Here is a 19480-nt window from a genome sequence, read left to right on the forward strand (position 1 = left end):
CAGATCTCAGCCTCCTGAGTAGCTAGGATTACAGGCGTGAGCCACCAGCACCGGGCTCCCGGAAATAATTTTTTAAACCTTGTGATTATATTATGTTGTTTTTTAAAAAAGGTAATTTATTTGTTTATTTTGTAGAAAGTAAACTCCTTTGAGACGTTAACAGTGTATCTTCCAGAGCAGGCTTAGGCATATTGCTCAGTTAGAAGGTATCATTTTTCTTTTTCCTTCTAAAAGGACAAAAATCACTGAAGGTAGTTTTGGCATAAAGCCATCTTTTTCAAAACTGTGATAGAAATAACTTTATATATATATTTTTTTTTTCTTTTCTTTTTTCTTTTTCTTTGTTCCAGTCTTGGGGCTTGACCTCAGGGCCTAGAAACTATCCCTGAACTTTTTCACAAAGGGATAGCACTCTAACACTTGAGCCACTGCTTGACTTTCAGCTTTTGGGGTGTTGATTGGAAATGAGAGTCTTGTGGACTTTCCTGCCCAAGCTGGCTTTGCACCATAATCCTTATATCTCAGCCTCTTAAATAGCTAGGATTACAGATGTGAGCACCTGGTACTTGGCATTAAATATACTTTTTTTTTTTTTTCTGTTGGTCAGAAGGCTTGAACTCTGGGCCTAGGCCCTGCCTTGTCCCTGAGCTCTTTTGCTCAAGGCTAGCATTCTACAACTTTAAGTCACAGCACCATTTCTGGTTTTCTGATGGTTAATTAGATATAAAAGTCTTACAGACTTTCCTGTATAGGATGGCTTTGAACCACAGTCCTCAGATCTCAGCCTCCTGAATAGCTAGGATTACAGGTATGAGCCACCAGGACCCAGCTCAATATACTTTCTATAGAGATTAAAGATGAGGGCTGGGATGTAGCTCAGTGGCAAAGTGCTTGCCTAGTAAGTGCAACGTCCTGGGTTCAATCCCCAGTACCAAAAAAAGGAAAAGACCAAAAAAAAAAATACAGTTAAAGATCAGCTTTTCCAGGCCCTGGTGGCTTACTCCTGTAAATCCTAGCCACTCAGGGGGCTGAGATATGAGGATCTTGGTTCAAAGCCAGCCCAGGCAAGAAAGTCCATGAGACTCTTATCTCCAATAAACCACTCAGAAAACTGCAAGTGGCACTGTGGCTCAAGTGGTAGAGCACTAGCCTGGAGCTGAAGAGCTTAGGAACAGTGCCCAGGACCAGAGTTTAAGCCCCACAACCAACAAAAAAATAAAAAAGACCAGCTTTCTAATTACTACGGAAAATGCCTTGTGTTGTTTTCATTTTATTTGTTATACTTATCAAAGCTAATTGAATCAAATGATTGATTATTGGAATGTAGACTATTGTTACGATTTTTGTATTCCAAATTTAATCATGTTATGCTAGAAAATAAAGATGTTATATATTTAAATATCTATTTTTTTTGGGGGGGGGTCCAGCCGTGGGCCTTAACTCTGGGCCTGGGCACTATTCCTCAGCTCTTCAGCTCAAGGCTAGCACTCTACCACTTGAGCCACAGCACCACTTCCGGCTTTTTGTTTTCTGCTTATGTGGTGCTAAGGAATCGAACCCAGGGCCTCATGCATGCAAGGCAAGCGCTCTACCACTGAGCCACCTTCCCAGCCCTAAATATCTATCTTTAACAGTTTATATTTTCTTTCTTTTTTTTTGTTGGTCGTGGGGCTTGAACTCTGGGCCTTGGCCCTGTCCCTCAGCTCTTCAGCTCAAGGTGAGCGCTCTACCACTTGAGCTACAGCGCCATTTCTGGTTTTCTGGTGGTTTATTGGAGATAGGAGTCTCATGGTCTCTCCTGCCCGGGCTGGCTTTGAACCACGATCCTCAGATCTCAGCCTCCTGAGTAGCTAGGATTACACGCGTGAGCCACCAGTGCCCGGCTACAGTTTATATTTTCTAGAAATTCTTTTTTTTTGTTTTATTTTCTGGTGATTTATTGGAGATAAAGAGCTTTATGAGGGGCTGGGAGTATGGCTCAGTGGTAGAGCGCTTGCCTTGCATGCATGAGGCCCTGGGTTCGATTCCTCAGTACCATATAAACAGAAAAAGCCGGAAGTGGCGCTGTGGCTCAAGTGGTAGAGCACTAGCCTTGAGCTGAAGAGCTCAGGGACAGTGCCCAGGCCCAAAGTTCAAGCTCCATGACCAGAAAAAAAAAAAAAAAAAAGTCATGATCTTTCTTTCCTGGGCTGGCTTTGAACCACGATCCTCAAATCTCAGCCTCCTGAGTAGCTAGGATTACAGGAGTGAGCCACTTTCTCAGCCCTAAACAATGATATTTTTGTTTGTTTGTTTTTTGGGTCTGGTCATGGGGCCTGAACTCTGGGCCTGGGCGCTGTTCCTCAGCTCTTCAGCTCAAGGCTAGCGCTCTACCACTTGAGCCACAGCACCACTTCTGGCTTTTGGTAGTTTAGTAGGGATAAAATTCTCACAGACTATCCTGCCCAGGCTGGCATTGAACCATCATCTTCTGATCTCAGCCTCCTGAGTAGCTGGGTTTACAGGTAGAGCCACTGGTGCCTGACTCCAGCCTAGCTTTTGTTGGTTATTTTGGAGATGGAGTCTCGAAGACATTTCTTTCTGGACTGATTTTGAACTACTAACTTCAGATCTGTCTTCTGAGTAGCTAAGATTACAGGCATGAGAGACAGACACCTAGATATGTCAGAGTATTTCTAGTTTGGGGGGGAAATGCTGTTTTTTGTTTTTTCTTTTTGGCAGTATTAGGGTTTGAACTCAGTTCCCTAGGTGGTCACCACTTGAGCCACTCCATAAGCTTGTTTTCTGTTGGTTATTTTTGAGATAGGGTCTCACTCTGTGCCCAGTTTGACCTGGATTGTGATCTTCCTATTTGTTCTGCCATGCATTGCTGTGATGATAGACATGTGCCACTGTATCTAGTCATTCCCCAGTAGCTTGAGATGACAAGCACCCAACCATTAGTCAAGACATAATCTTATAGCTGTGTACTAGTAGATTCATGCCACTTAGCTATTCAGGAAGCTGAGATCTATGGGTCAAGGTTCAAAGCCAGCCTAAGCAGAAAAGTCCATGAGATTCTTTTTTTTTTTTTTTGTCGGTCGTGGGGCTTGAACTCTGGGCCTGGGCGCTGTCCCTCAGCTCTTCAGCTCAAGGCGAGCGCTCTACCTCTTGAGCTACAGCGCCACTTCTGGTTTTCTGGTGGTTTATTGGAGATAGGAGTCTCATGGTCTCTCCTGCCCGGGCTGGCTTTGAACCGCGATCCTCAGATCTCAGCCTCCTGAGTAGCTAGGATTACAGGCGTGAGCCACCAGTGCCCGGCTAAGTCCATGAGATTCTTATCTCCAATTAACCACCAAAAAGCTAGAAATAGAAGTGTGCTTCAAGTGGTAAATCACGTTTTTTGGTCCGATTGTGGGGCCTGAACTCTGGGCCTGGGCACTGTCCCTCAGCTCTTCAGCTCAAGGCTAGCGTTCTACCACTTGAGCCACAGCACTACTTCCTGCTTTTTTCTTTTTGCTTATGTGGTGCTAAGGAATCGAACCCGGGGCCTCAAGCATGCAAGGCAAGCGCTCTACCACTGAGCCACCTTCCCAGCCCTCACCATTTATTTTTTATTTATTTATTTTTTGGTCATAGGGCCTGAACTCTAGGCCTAGGCACTGTCCCTTGGCTCTTCAGCTCAAGGCTAGTGCTCTACCACTTGAGCCACAGCGCCACTTCTGGCTTTTTCTGCTTATGTGGTACTGAGGGATCAAACCAGGTCCTCATGCATGCGAGGCAAGCACTCTACCACTGAGCCACCTTCCCAGCTCCAGTAAATCACCATTTTGAAGTGGAAAAAGCTAAGGGAGAGTTCCAGGCCCTTAGTTTATACTGGTACAAAAAAGAAGTAAATAGGGCTGATAATGTAGCTTAGTTGTAGAGTGCTTGCCTAGCATGCATGAAGCTCTGGGTTCAATTCCTCAGTATCACATAAACAGAAAAAGCCAGAAGTGCTACTGTGGCTCAAGTGGTAGACTAGTCTAGCCTCGAGCAAAAGGCGCTCAGAGACAGTTCCCAGGCCTTGAGTTCGAGCCCCAGGACTGACAGAAAAAAGAGAAGTAAATAAGTTTTAAAAAAGATAAGAGTTAGGGCAAACGTTTCTGGTCCAAGCTGGTCTCAAAACATGATCCTTCATCTATGCCTCCTAAACAGGTAGGATTTTAGGTTTGAAACCCTATTCCACCAAAAATATTTATGTTATCTGACCAAGATTACATAAGAAACCAAAATTAAGATGCATAGCTTCATTTTAGTTTTTTAGCTGTAGTGATAGGTAAATGTGCAAAACAAGAAAATTACTTTTTTTTCCTTTTTTTTTTGCTGGTCGTGGGGCCTGAATTCTGGGCCTGGAAACTATCCCTCAGCTCTTCAGCTCAAGGCAAGCATTCTACTACTTGGGCCACAGCGCCACTTCTGGCTTTTTCTGCTTATATGGTGCTGAGGAATCGAACCCAGGGCCTCATGCATGCAAGGCAAGCACTCTACCACTGAGCCACTTTCCCAGTCCTTTTTTCCTATTTTTTTTTGTGTGTGTTTTTAATGCTAGTGATGCAACCTAGAGCCATGTGCATGCTAAGGAAGCACTTTACCACTGAACTACATCTTTGGCCCCTCTTCTTCCCTCCTTGCTAAATCCTCCATAAATATTAAATGAATTATGGAGGAAAGAAAATAATTTTTAACTATTTCTCTTTAAACTTGGAAATACTCTGGCAATTTTTTTTTCTGTTGTGATAGCTTGAATTCATAGCTTGCTTGGCATGCTTGCTTATGGCTGGTAATCTACCAGTTCAGCTATGCCTCTAGTCCATTTTTTTTGCTAGTTGATTGTAGATGGAATCTTACGGATTTTTTTGTCCCGGCTAGCTTTGATCCACAATCTTTCAATCTTATGGCTAACAGGAGAGACGTGCAGCATGCTTCCTCAGCTCTCTGAGAATGCTCTACAGACTGTCATTCTCTTGGTTCAACTAATGTTGGCATTGCATGATTCTTTCCAGTGTGGCCTTCTTTTGTGTACAGTCCCTGGGCTATCCAGGCAGCAATGTGGCCAAAGTAGTGGGTAACAACTTTTACAGGGAATATACAATGCAAACCCTGTGAGTTTGTGTATCTTGGTTACTAGAATCTTGGACAGATGTTCTAGCCAGCTTAATATCATTTACAGGAACTTTTTTTTTGGGGGGGGGTGGGTTGGTGTTGGGGCTTGAACTCAGGGCCTGTGCATTGTCAATAAGCTCTTTTGCTCAAAGCTAGTGCTCTACCACTTTGAGCCACAGCTTCACATTTGGTTTTCTGATAGTTAATTGGAGATAATAATCTCATAGACTTTTCCTACCTGGGCTGGCTTTGAATCACTATCCTCAGATCTCAGCCTCTTGAGTAGCTAGGATTACAGAAATGAGCCATCAGCGTCCAGCAGAACTTTTTTTTTTTTTTTAAATGAATCTGTATTTAGATAGAACTTAGAAGAGTCACTGTCTCTATTCTATTGAGCACCAGTTGGGGACACTTGAAATCAGAGGGCTAAGCTGGGAGTGGTGAAACATACCTGCAATTTCAGCACTCAGGTGGTTAGCCAGGGCTTCATAATAAGATCCTCTGTCAAAGAAAAAGATAAAAGAAAACATTAGGGGTTGGAATTCCTGAACACTGGTTCATGCATATGTCTGGGGGCTTACCTCTATGTATCTGACTTCTCTGACTTCTCTATTCTGACAAGTCCTTGGCCTTGTCATAATATCACACCTAGTGTCTTGAGAAAGAACCAAGTAGAAGCTGAATTGCCTTCTCTAATAAAGTAGAAACCAGTCACTAAGGGACTCCTTTTCAAAGAGTGTGATGTATTAGATTCCACCTTTGGTTGAGAAGAACATCAAAACTTGCAGCCATGTTTCTAAAACCATCTCATGAGTTTTTATTTGTTTTATGATTTAGAATAGCTATTACCCTTTTCTGGAACATGCTTATCTAATTCTCAACTGGAGCAGCTATAAATAAGGGAAGTAGTCCCCCCAAATCAATGTTGGAAGACTGTGGAGCTGTTTATTATTGGTTCATTTGGAAATGTGAGGAAAGTAATTTTTTTCGTTTGACTGATGTTGGTCATGAACTCCAGTGTTCAACTTGAAAGGTGTTAAGGGGAAACATGAAGCAGGAAATTTTACAAAAGGAATACAGGGATATGAACAGAAAAAAAAAAAAAAACAAAGCTGAGATACTCCAGTCTCAAGGATCTTATCCTGGGTAGTTTGGGTGAATCTATATACCTCTCGCTGAAGGCAGCTTTAAATGTGTGTATACATATACCTCTGGAGAATGCCTCCTGGGAGGCCATTTCCCAGAGGAGGCCTAGATACTCAGCTCCGGAAGGCAGATTTAGCTATTCTCTTCAGCCTCTTTGGTGCAGGCTGATATAACATCTTCTGGACTCTGCTGTGTGGAAACAGGATGCATGTGTACTTACTGAGTGCTTTTACATGATCTCTGGAGAATTTTGAGATGCATATGGATATATCAATATGGATATGCTTTGAGTTTAATCTGTGCAAAAAATCCTATTGTTGTTTATAACATTTATTTTTTTCCCCCAAAGCACAAAGATTGTGTGGTTCCTTACCTTCTTCGACTTCTCAGAGGTCTTCCAAAAGTGTACTGGGTTGAAGAAAGCACAGCTCGGAAAGGCAGAGGTAATTTCATATAATGTGTTCTCTGAATGCAAGGACAAATAGATTCAGCATCTTTAAGGATCAAGTGTTGCTTTATATTAATGCACCAGTTAAAACAGGTTTAACTGCTCTCATTCCTAGCTGCGTAACTACTCACTGCTTGTAGCATGTGGGCTGAGTGTCCTGTTGTCAAGAGCCAAGGCAGGGAGAAGGCATGCCTGGCTGCAGCTTTTTTTTTTTTTTTTTGCCTCTTCTGAAAGAGCAACCTTTTCTCATATACCATTGGCCAGAATTGACTATATGCCCATTGTCCGACCAGTCATATTGTCCTTAGACACGTGTTCTAAATAGATGGTGTAAACTCAGAAAGTACACTATAAATAGTTTTTTTATTTTGGTGCTATTAAGTTTTAATTAAACTTTGCATCTTTAGAAATGGACTAATTCCATGTATATTTCTGTTCAACTGGTATTTTATTTAGAGACAAAGTGAGATAGTTTTTGTTCCTCCTCTTCTCCATTGCTCTCCTTCTTTATTTTCCTACTTCTGAAATATTCACATGTGTTTACTGTGTGCCAAGTATTGTACCAAGAAAACACTTAGAACTCAGATGTTCTTATACCAATTTCCAAGGCTCTAAAATCAGGTTGGCATACCTCTAACGTTTTAAATCTCTGAAAGGCTTATTGTATTTTGGATGTAGCCATAAAGTGCCACTTGTTAGCTGTGGAAGTGGCTCAGTGATACAGTGTTTGTGAAATAAGCACAAGACCCTACTTTGGGCCCAGTGCTGTTAAAAAGAAGAAGAAGAAGTAGTAGAGGGACAGAGACAGACACTTCTTTCTCATTGGTAGCATTGGCATAATTTGTTAGGTAGGCTAATGACCTATTTTGCTGGTATAAACATCCTCCTGTGACTATATTCCTCTTTATCTTTGCTTTTCAGTATTTCCAGTGACCTGCCATGCCTAAAACTCATAGATCCCAAATTGTATGTCTTCCATGATTTGAAGGAATATAGATTAAATAGAGTGCCATTACCTAAAAGTTGGATGACTGTCTCCAACATTGTTTCACATAATTTGAAGACAAGTGGACACAAGTAGTTTTTTGTTTGTTTTTGTGCCAATTCTTTTTTGTTTTGGTCAGTCATGGGGCTTGAACTCTGGGCCTGGGCACTATCCCTCAGCTCTTCCGCTCAAGGTGAGTACCCTACCACTTGAGCCACAGAGCTAATTCTGGTCTTCTGGTGTTCAATTGGAGATAAGAGTCTCATGGACTTTCCTGCCCAGGCTGGCTTTTAACCACGGTCCTCAGATCTCAGCCTCCTGAGTAGCTAGGATTACAGGCCTGAGCCACTGGTGCCCAGCTTTATTTTTGTGCCAATTCTGAGGCTTGAATTTAGGGCCTTAGCTTTTTTTTTTTCCAATCTTATTTTATTTTATATTTTTCTTTTTTGTCAGTCCTGAGGCCTGAGCACTATCCCTGAGCGTCTTTTGCTCAAAGCTAGCACTCTTACCACTTGAGCCCTTCTGGCCTTTTCTGTTTATGTGGTACTGAAGAATTGAACACAGGATTTCATGCATGCTAGGAAAGCACTCTACCACTAATCCACATTCCCAACCTCCCCCTGGTGCTTACCACTTCTTTCATTTTGGTGGTTAATTGAAGAGTTTCATGAACTGTACTGCCTGGGATGGCTTCAAACTGAGATCCTCAGATCTCAGCCTTCAAAGTAGCTAGAATTAGAGTCAGAAGCCACCAGCAGCTATGAGTGGGTTTTAGTTACAAAACAAAGATAATTTTTATATGCATGAATTTATGTTAGAATGAACAACATTATTTAGAATACTGTTAGGATAAATAATTTTCCAGAATTTGTATGTATATGTGCTGAGGATGGAACCCAAGGATTTATATGCCAAACATGTTCTACCACTGAGTTACGCCATCTGCTCTTTCAAGTTTCCTATTTGGAAGCAGTAATTTATTTAGTTTTTTTTCTTTTCGCTTTTGTTTTTCAAGGTGGTATTACTCTGTTAAAGTCTAGAACAGTATTTCTCAGCATCAGCATTACCTAGTAACATGTTTGAAATGCACATTTTCAGACTCTGTGTAAGAGCTACTAACTTGAAACTCTGGAAATGGGACATGGATGGTCTGAGTTTTAACAAGCCTCCAGTGAATCTGACATGTACAAGATAGAAGATCTAGGATTGCATTTTAAAACTGTTTTTTTGGGGGGGGGGTGGGGTACTGAGGTTTTGACTTTTTTGCTTAAAACTGGCACTTTTTCACTTGAGCCACAGCTCTACTTTCAGCTTTTTGGTGGTTAATTGAAGATAAGAATCTCACAGACTTTGCTGTCTGGACTGGCTTTGAACCATGACCCTCAGATCTCAGCCTTCTGAGTAGCTAGGATTACAGGAGAGAGCCGCCAGCACCTAGTTCATTTTTAGTCATTTAGATTAACACTCCCCTCAGCCTGTAGGGCTCTTCTAATAGCCTCATTGCTAAGAGGATTAGCACTGGGAGAACTAAAAGCTTATGAGGCGTGGCTGAGGTATAAATCACTTATAGAGGATGTGCTTAGCATGTGTAAGGCTCTGGATTCAATTCCCAAGAATCAAAAACATAAAATAATTTTTAAAAAGAAGGTTTTAAAGAATAAGGAAAAAGTTTGGAATCTATAATTTTCCCCATTTGCCAAAACAAAGCAGAAAAGAAAATATAAGCATACTGTTCTCTTTTAAAATAATATGAAGCCGAGCGACTGGTGGCTCACGCCTGTAATCCTAGCTATTCAGGAGGCTGAGATCTGAGGATCACAGTTCAAAGCCAGCCCGCCCAGGAAAGTTCATGAGACCCTTATCTCCAATTAAATACCAGAAAACCAGAAGTGGCACTATGGTTCAGTTGGTAGAGTGCTAGCCTTGAGTAGAAGAGCTGAGGGACAGCGCCCAAGCCCAGAGTTCAAACCCCATGACCAAAACTAAAATAAAATATTATTGATATGCATTTGACAGTTGTCTTTCAGATGTGCCAATCAGTCTATCAAGATTGATTTCTCACTTTTATTTAGGAAGTAAGAAGTAGACACTGCTTTGTGAGAAGCTGTAATCTTAAACTATAAATTGACTCACGAAGCATTTAAATTTATTGAACCAAAACATCTTATTAAAAAAAGAAAGGTAGAGGTATGTCTAAGCAAACATGTGGCCATATTTGTTTTATTGAGACTCAGTGAGGCCAGACAGTAGAAGCTAGTCCCCTAGCAGGCCGTGTAAGAGAGGAATATAGTTAATTGGATGGCCAGCATGTTGACCCAGTATCTTGTTTCTGATAGTCTGATTCATGTCTTCACATCTCCCAGGCGCCCTCCCTGTTGCAGAGAGCTTCAGCTTCTGCCTGGTAACTTTGCTGTCTGATGTGGCTTTTAGGGACCCTTCACTTAGGGATGAGGTAAGTATATGGGATTTTGTGCATGGCTATTAGACTAAAAAGAATCTCGAAGTGATTGTTTGTGTTGATTTTTTTCTATGTTAATGGTAGACCTAGGAACTGTTTCATACTTGCTTTTCAATTTAGAGTGTTTGTCAGAATCTCATGAGTCTTTTTTTTTCTTTTAAATTTTTTGTTATTATAAAGGTGCTGTACAAAGGGGTTATAGTTAAATAAGTCAGGTAAAGAGTACATTTCTTTTTGGACAATTTCACCCCTTCCTTTGCTCTCTCACAGTTTTCCCTCCCATCCCCGCCCACAAGTTGTATAGTTCATTCAACATAATGTCTAGCGCTGTATTTGTTGTTCAACTGTTGTCCCTTCATTTCTGTGCTCCCTTTACCCTTCCAAAGACAGACAAAGGAAAAAACAAAACAAAAAGAAAAGGAAACAAAAACAGCAACAAAGAAAAAACTTATTTCAATTTCCTGGAGTTCATTTCAATAAATACTGTTTTATATGATCAAATGCACATAGGCAATTGCACTTTTGTGTTCTGTTCCTAAGAGTATCCTTCATGAATCTTTTATTCAACATTCCTCAAAGCCCTGTAAGGCAGGCAGAAAAAAGATAGTAAAAGCTTATTTCCTTCTAGATAGACATTGTTCACAGAAGAGCATTTGTTATGTTGCCAAAGCTTTTTACCTTTGAGTACTTACTTGCTTGGAAGTATTGTTAACATGTAGTTCATACTTATTTTTAAAGAAAGAATAAGAACTAGGCCTGTGTAATTCCAGGTATTATGTAGAGATAGAGAAGGTCTTAGTTTGAGTCCAGTCTAAGCAAAAAGTTGGCAAGACCCCATCACAACAAATAAGCTAGGTGTGATAAGTCATGTCTGTACTGAAGATTAGGTAGAATGATCTTGGTCTGAAGCCAGCCAGAGCAGAAAGCAAAAGACCCTATCTGAAAAAATAACTAAAGCAGGGGCTGGGAAGGTGGCTCAGTGGTAGAGTGCTTGCTTTGCATGCATGAGGCCCTGGGTTCAATTCCTCAGCACCACATAAGCAGAAAAAGCCAGAAGTGATGCTGTAGCTCAAGTGGTAGAGCGCTCGCCTTGAGCTGAAGAGCTGAGGGACAGCACCCAGGCCCAGAGTTCAGGCCCCACAACCAGCAAAAAAAAAAAAAAAACAAAAAACAAAAAACTAAAGCAAAATGGGATGGAAACAGAGGCTCTAAGTCATTGAGTATTTTCCTAGCAAGCATGAGTCAGTGAATTCAGGTCCCAATACTATTCCCTGCCCCCCCCCTCAAAAAAAAAAGCAGGTGAGAAAGAATACCATCACAGTTGAAGTTTTTTCTTAATTTGATTTATGATTTAAGAAAAATGGTAAATGGAACTAGGGCTTTTTAGTTGTAAAAGGAGATAATTTGGAAATCTTATCATCTGTTAAGAGAATATGGAGGAAAGAAATGGTCCCAAGGGCCATGGATGTAAGCTTCAAGGGGTCAACATGAGTTCATTGTTAGCAGGAGCTTAAGTTACAAGTCCAGGGAGGGACAGTTACTGTCCATGAAAATTGGCTAGTTGGCCACTTGGCATAGCCCATTGTGGAGGGAGATTATGGGATTCATCTGGATAATGTCCAAAGCTTCGTCAAATTTTTTAGTTTTGTGATATTTACCTGATTCTTTTTTTTTTTTTTTGCGGGGGGGGGCGGGGGGGCCCGGTCGTGGGGCCTGAACTCTGGGCCTGGGCGCTGTCCCTCAGCTCTTCAGCTCAAGGCTAGCGCTCTACCACTTGAGCCACAGCGCCACTTCTGGCTTTTTTTTTTCTTTTTGCTTATGTGGTGCTGAGGAATCAACCCAGGGCCTCCTGCATGCAAGGCAAGTGTTCTACCACTGGGCTACCTTCCCAGCCCTTTATCTGATTCTTTTGATAAATTGTTTATTTTGTTTGCTTTACTCTTGCAGATTTTAGAGGCACTTTTGCAGGTTTTGCATGTCCTTCTGGGAATGTGCCAGGCCTTGGAGATTCAAGAAAAAGGTATGATTATAAATCTTTATCTGTTTTTTTTCTTTCTTTTCTTTCCCATTGCTCTTCCTCTCCTATCTCCTCCCTTCTTTTTCCCTCTCCTTTCACTTGTTCCCTCCCCCCCTCTCCCTTTTCCTTCCCCTTCTTTTCCTGGTTAGTCAAAGAATAACTTCTGTGACTTGTGGGTGGGTTTTTACCCCCTAGTCTTTGCTCTTTTCTCTGGTACCTAATATGCAACTGAAACATGAAAAATTTACATTTGTTATGTACTGAGAGGCTACTTGGGATCTTGTGTACAGTCTGTACACAAATGCCAGGTGCCTTTAGACATAATTTCATTCTTTTGGGTAAAGTATAAGTGGTTTAGTTAATTTCCAAGGGGTATTTTTCCCATTGGTATTTATAAGCTACCAATATGATCCTAGGTAGTCAAGGAACTTGGTAACATGACCCAGCTATATTACTGATTTTAATGTGCCATGAATAGATAAAGACCTCCCAAGGCAAGAAGTTTTGATAGAGAACCAGACTGACATTATTGGTAATAACAGGCTTAAAATGTCATTATGTTAGCCTTCAGGGTTGACCCTCCCTGTTACTTTATCTTATTCTCAGTCTTCAGTGGGTGGGTAGTGAAATGTTAGCCAGCGCCACAGTTAGTACAGTATGACTCTCACAGGTAATTTATCTCCTCCTCTGGTGACATTCACCCTTTATTTTCTAGAATACCTTTGCAAGTATGCAATTCCATGCCTGATAGGAATCTCTCGAGCATTTGGACGTTACAGCAACACAGAAGAATCTCTCCTTTCAAAGCTCTTTCCCAAAGTCCCTCCTCATTCCCTTCGAGTCCCAGAAGAGCTTGAAGGCATTCGAAGGCGTTCCTTCAATGACTTCCGCTCCATCCTCCCCAGCAATCTACTGACAGTCTGTCAGGAAGGCACCCTGAAGAGGAAAACCAGCAGTGTATCCAGCATTTCTCAGGTGGGCCTGGCTCTTGGGATAAGAGCAGGGAGGGAGGATCTTCTTAAGTGCTCATATGAAGAAAATACCACTTGCATATAATTTGAGAAACTAGAATGTGAAAGATTCACTAGAATTCTTTTTTTTTTTAATCTTTTTGTGCCTGTACTGGGGCTTGAACTCAGGGCCTAAAGGTTGTCACTAAGTTTTTTTGCTCAAGGCTAGCACTCTGCCACTTGGTCCACACAGCTCCAATTCTGGCTTTTTGGTAGTTAATTGGAGAAGAGTCTCATGTCCTGGCTGGCTTTGAGCTGAAATCTTCAGATCTCAGCCTCCTGGGTAGCTAGGATTACAGGCACGAACCACTGGCACTTGGCTCTTGTAATATAAAGACTTACTTTAGGGCTGGGAAAGTGGCTCAGTGGTAGAGTGCTTGCCTTGCATGCATGAGGCCCTGAGCTCAATTCCTTAGCACCACATAAGCAGAAAAAGCCGGAAGTGGGCGCTGTGGCTCAAGTGGTAGAGTGCTAAGCTTTAGCTGAAGAGCTGAGAGACAGGGCCCAGGCCCAGGCCCAGAATTCAAGCTCCACAACTGACAAAAAAAAAGAAAAGACTTACTTTGCCCGTTTTTGAAAAAAGAATTTGCTCTATTGTTTGTTTTGTTTTGATTTTTTGAATCAGAGTCTTGCTCTGCTTCATTCCAAGCTGGCCTGGAATTCTTGTGTAGCCCAGGCTGGTCTCAAATTTGTGATTCTCCTGTTTCTGCCTTTTTAGTGCTGAGATTGCAGGTATGTACCACCATGCTTGGTTCCTTTTTAACATTTGTTAATGCTTTCATAGTGTATACCCTATTTGTATACATATCAGAGCAGTTAGGTGCTAAACTGTTCTGAGTAGGAGATAGTTTGTGTTCTTATAAAGTATGTAATTGAACTGGTCACAGTAGCACATGCCTCTATTCCAAGATTTGTGAGTTAGATGCAGAGGCATTGTATGTTTGATGTTCACTTAGACTATAGTAAGACTCTGACTCAAAGAAAACAAAGCAAAACTGAAAGAGAAATAAATAATTGAGAGTTGGGGTGTCAGTGGCAAAGTGATTATTATACAGGAGGAGCTGGGTTGTATCTCCAGCACTGCAAAACAAAGAAAGCTGTGCGCCGGTGGCTCACACTTGTAATCCTAGCTACTCAGGAGGCTGAGATCTGAGGATCATGGTTCAAAGCCAGCCCGGGCAAGAAAGTCTGTGAGACTCTTATCTCTAATTAACCACCAGAAAACTGAAAGTGGCTATGTAGCTCAAGTGGTAGAGCGCTCACCTTGAGCTGAAGAGTTCAGGGATAGTGCACAGGCCCAGAGTTCAAGCCCCACAACCAACAAAAAAATAAATAAAAATAAATAAAAAATTTGACTCATGGAAGAAAGGTAAAAACACTAAGAAAAATTCAAATTCGTCATTATAAATATGTGGTTGACACAGACAATTTTTAATTAGTTTTTTATTGTGAAAATACTGTACGGAAGGGTTACAGTTACATGAGCAAGGTAATGAGTACATTTCTTATCTAGCATTGTTGCCTCCTCCTTTGTTTTTCCCCTACCATCCCTTCCCTCCCACCTCCACAACTACACTCCTTCCCCCACAACTACACCCCCCCCCAACCACACACACAGACTATTCAGCCAGTGGCTCATGCCTGTAATCCTACCTACTTAGGAAGCTGAGATCTGAGGATCACAGTTCAAAGCCAGCCCCAACAGGAAAGTCTATGAGACTCTTATCGCCAATTAACCACCAAAAGTGGTTCTGTGGCTTGCCTTGAGCTGAAGAGCTCAGGGACAGCACCCAGGCCCAGAGTTCAAGCCCCATGACAGACCAAAAAAAAAAAAAAAAGAACGTTGTAACTGTAGTAGGCCTTAGAGAAGAGCCAAGGCTTAAACCAACACTTTCTTTTTTTTGTTAGTCGTGGGGCTTGAACTCTGGGCTTGGGTGCTGTCCCTGTGCTCTTCAGCTCAAGGTAAGCACTCTACCACTTGAGTCACAGCACCACTTCTGGTTTTCTGGTGGTTAATTAGAGATAAGAGTCTCACGGACTTTCCTGGACTTTCCTGCCCAGACTGGCTTTGAACTGCAATCCTCAGATCTCAGCCTTCTGAGTTGCTAGGATTACAGGCTTGAGCCACCTGCGCCCAACACTTAAATCAGCACTTTCTGTATAGTTCTTCGACTGACAAGAAAGAACCTGCTATGAACCTGAGGTCTCACTGACCTTTTCTGATCTATATCTGGCTGTGTGTTGCAGGTCAGCCCAGAACGTGGCATGCCCCCTCCCAGTTCTCCTGGAGGATCTGCCTTTCACTACTTTGAAGGTAGGCTTCATCTCTGCCAAGAACATTGATTTGCTACTTGGATAGTAGGCTCACAGTAATTTCTCATGATTTTAAGGGTACTGATAATTAACTTTCCATTGTCACAGATCTAATAGGTAATGGTTAAACTTTCTCTTTGTTTCTTTCTCTCTCTCCCTCTCTCTTTCTCTCTCTGCATTTCTCCCTCTGTTTCTGTTTTTCTCTCTTTTTCTTCAGTACTGAAGGTCAAACTCAGGGCCTTGTTTTTTCATCTATAAAAATTATACAGGATTGGGAAGGTGGCTTAGTATTAGAGTGCTTGTCTTGCATGCATGAGGCCCTCGGTTCGATTCCTCAGCACCACATAAGCAGAAAAATCCAGAAGTGGTGCTGTGGCTCAAGTGGTAGAGTGCTAGCTTGAATTGAAGAGCTCAGGGACAGCGCTCAGGCCCAGAGTTCAGGCCCCACATTATTCCTAACCACAAAATTACTTCCTACATTCCACAGACTGAGCTTGATTTTTAGAACCATTTATTAATAGTTGAAACTTCTCTCAGTCTACATCTATATTTTGGAATAAATTATTTATGACTTGGGGCTGGGAAGGTGGCTTAGTGGTAGAGCGCTTGCCTTGCATGCATAAGGCCCTGGGTTCCATTCCTGAGCACCACATAAGCAGAAAAAGCCAGAAGTGGCGCTGTGGCTCAAGTAGAGTGCTAGCCTTGAGCTGAAGAGCTGAGGGACAGCACTCAGGACATATTAATTTGAACAAGTGACTGACATGATTAAGACACTATTTTCTCCTTTCTCTCTTAATGTGCATATAGACCAGGGCCTTCTTATATATGTTAGGCAAGTACTCAAGCACTAAGCTATAACCCTAGCTTTCGATTTCTTAAAAATTTAGACATTTTTTTGCTGGTACTAAGGTTTTAACTCAGAACTTCAAGCTTGCTTTGCTTTCTTCCCTGCTCTACCAGTTGAGACAAAACTTCCCATCCAGTTCTTATTGGTTTTTGTTTTTGTTTTTGATAGTACTAAGGCTTGAACTCTGGGCCTAGGCACTGTTCCTTTTTTTTTGCTCAATGCTAGTACTCTACTACTTGAGCCATACCTCCATTTCCAGCTTTTTGGTGGTTCATTGGAGATAAGAGTCTTACAGACGTTTCCTCCCTAGGCTGGCTTTAAAGGACATAGTTGCCAGTCATGGTGGCACATGTCTGTAATCTTAGCACTTGGAAGGTTGAGGCAGGAGGATGGAGAATTGTAGCCTAGCCTTTTCTTTTTTTTTTTTTTTTGTCGGTCATGGGGCTTGAACTCTGGGCCTGGGCACTGTCCTTCAGCTCTTAAGCTCAAGGCGAGTGCTCTACCACTTGAGCTACAGTGCCACTTCCGGTTTTCTGGTGGTTTACTGGAGATAGGAGTCTCACGGTCTCTCCTGCCCGGGCTGGCTTTGAACCACGATCCTCAGATCTCAGCCTCCTGAGTAGCTAGGATTACAGGCGTGAGCCACCAGCGCCCTGCTATAGCCTAGCCTTTTCTATATAGCAAGACTTCTCCTCAAAGAAACAAAGAAGCAAACAGAATGTTGTTATTACTTTGTAGGGAGCTTTAGTAGTGACAAAATACTTTCACATAATTACTATAGTTTATTCAAATGAGTGCCCTGTACCATGTCAAACATAATAAAGTTTTCTCTACCTTATCTTTGAGGGAAATTATGCCCAGATTAAGTGATAGGAAATAAGGAAACAAGAACCCTGTGCTTCATGATATAGTCTAATCCTTTTTTTTTTTTTTTTTGGTCCGGTCGTGGGGCCTGAACTCTGGGCCTGGATGCTGTCCCTCAGCTCTTTAACTCAAGGCTAGCTCTCTACCACTTGAGCCACAGTGCCACTTCTGGCTTTTTTTTTCTGCTTATGTGGTGCTGAGGAATCGAACCCAGGGCCTCAGCAAGCAAAGCAAACACTCTACCACTGAGCCACCTTCCCAGTCCAGTCTATTCCATTTTTGATTGATACTATTTGCTAAAAGAGCATCTCTCAAGAAGATTCTGAGAAGTCTGAGGGGATTTTTTTAATTTAATTTTTTATTATTATAAAGGTGATGTACATAGGGATTACAGTCACATAAATCACATAATTAGTATGTTTCTTGTTGGACAATGTCCCCCCCTTGCTCTCTCCTAGTTTTTCCTCCCATGTGAGAGGAATTTTTGAAAAGGGGTAAGATAGTCTCCAATAGCAAGTGAGCAACTTTGTGTACAGTATCTCTTAAATATGTAAAAGCATAACATGTTGCAGCCTATGTATATATGATAACTAAAGGCTAAGTTCACCCATATGGAAAAGCTCATTTCCTAAGAGAACCTTGCATCCAAGTGTAGAGTGTATCTTTTCTTTGCCACTTGTCTGCCCTCAGGGCATCTAAGGTCAGCTATGAGGACTCATGGCACTATGTACCCCTGTTTTGCCACAACCAGAACTAAACTCACCTTTTGTCCCCTCATAATTGAATTATATAATTTGGTACTGGCTTATTTATAGCTTGATATTTATTTAGTGTTACTTAACGTTGAACTCAGGGCCTCATGCCTGCTGGACAAGTATACTACCACTGAGTTACATCCCCAGCTCTTTATAATTTGAATGAGGGTCTCATTGTATAGGCAGGCTAGTCTTGAATCACTATCCTGCCTTAGCTGAGATTACAGATGTGCACCACTACACCCAGTTGTGGTCAATATAAAAATACTGATTTGATTTATAATGGTAGTTTTCTATCATTTTTGTTGTTGTTAATTTGTTTTGTTCCAGTACTGAGGACTGAACTCAAGAATCTGACTTTTTTTTTTTTGCCAGTCCTGGGGCTTAAACTCAGGGTCTGGGTGCTATCCCTGAGCCTCTTTGTGCTCAAGGGTAGCGCTCTACCACTTGATCTACAATGCCACTTTTGGCTTTTTCTGAGTAGTTAATTAGAGATAAGAGTCTTATGGACTGCCTGGGCTAGCTATAAACCACAATCCTCAGATCTCAGCCTCCTGAGTAGCTAGGATTACAGGTGCCCACCCATTGGCTTAACTTTCTTGCTCAAGCCTGACCCTTTACCACTATTCTAGCCCAGGTGCTTGCTCATAATTGGAAATGAAGTTTTAAGGGCTTTTCTGCCTAGGCTAGATTTGGACCATGATCCTCCTGATTAGCTAGGATTATAGGCATGAGCCATCGTGCTTAGCTTATCAATTATTTGATTTGGGGTTCATATATTAATTATACCAAGGGATTTCATTGTGACATTTCTACACATGTGTTACAGTGTATTCTGATCAACTTCACCCCCTCTGTCACTCTCTGGGTTCATGTTGTTAATAAGAATTTTCTCATTTTTGGGGGGGTGGGGGAGGTTGAATTCAGGGCCTTACCTTTGCTAGGAAGTTACCACTTAAGCCATACCCCAACCTTCTTGATTTACTACTATTTGGGGGGGATGAGGTCTGATTTTTTTTTTCCTCAGGCCAGTCTGGACAGCAGTTCTCCTGTTATAGCTGAGTGGGCAAGTATGCTGCACCATGCCCAGCTATTGGTTGAGATGACATTCAGCTGTTTTTGCTTGGGCTGGCCTCAAACTTATGTGATCCTCCTAATTTCTGCCTCCTGAGTAGTTGGGATCACAGTTGTGACCCCCTCTTAATTTTTTTTATTGTGATATGCCCATCTTAGGTGGGCATATCAGTGGCTCATGCCTATAATCCTAACTACTCAGGAGGCTGGGATCCCAGTTCGAAGCCAATCTAGGCAGGAAAGTCCTGAAAGACTCTTATTTATCTCCAATTAACCACTAGAAAACCAGAAGTGGCACTGTGGCTCAAAGTGATAGAGCACTATCCTTGAGCGAAAAATCTCAGGGACAGTGCCCAGTCCTGAGTTCAGGCCCCACAACAAACAAAAAACAAAAACATGGAATTGAAAGTGTTTGCAAAAGCAAAAATCTATGCCTTTA

General features: G+C 41.9%; 1 protein-coding gene across 1 annotated transcript in view; it reads left to right on the plus strand.

The window, feature by feature from the left end:
* Pi4ka (phosphatidylinositol 4-kinase, catalytic, alpha) overlaps positions 1–19480 on the plus strand; it is a 132916-nt gene that overhangs the window by 13536 nt on the left and 99900 nt on the right. The window contains exons 3-7 of the mRNA XM_013031515.1: positions 6620–6713; positions 10067–10155; positions 12109–12181; positions 12894–13153; positions 15436–15502. Of these exons, the coding sequence (XP_012886969.1) occupies positions 6620–6713; positions 10067–10155; positions 12109–12181; positions 12894–13153; positions 15436–15502 (583 nt within the window). The remainder of the gene's footprint in view (positions 1–6619; positions 6714–10066; positions 10156–12108; positions 12182–12893; positions 13154–15435; positions 15503–19480) is intronic.

This window comes from Dipodomys ordii, unplaced genomic scaffold, assembly GCF_000151885.1.
Source record: "Dipodomys ordii isolate 6190 unplaced genomic scaffold, Dord_2.0 Scaffold141, whole genome shotgun sequence".
Lineage (NCBI taxonomy): Eukaryota > Metazoa > Chordata > Mammalia > Rodentia > Heteromyidae > Dipodomys > Dipodomys ordii.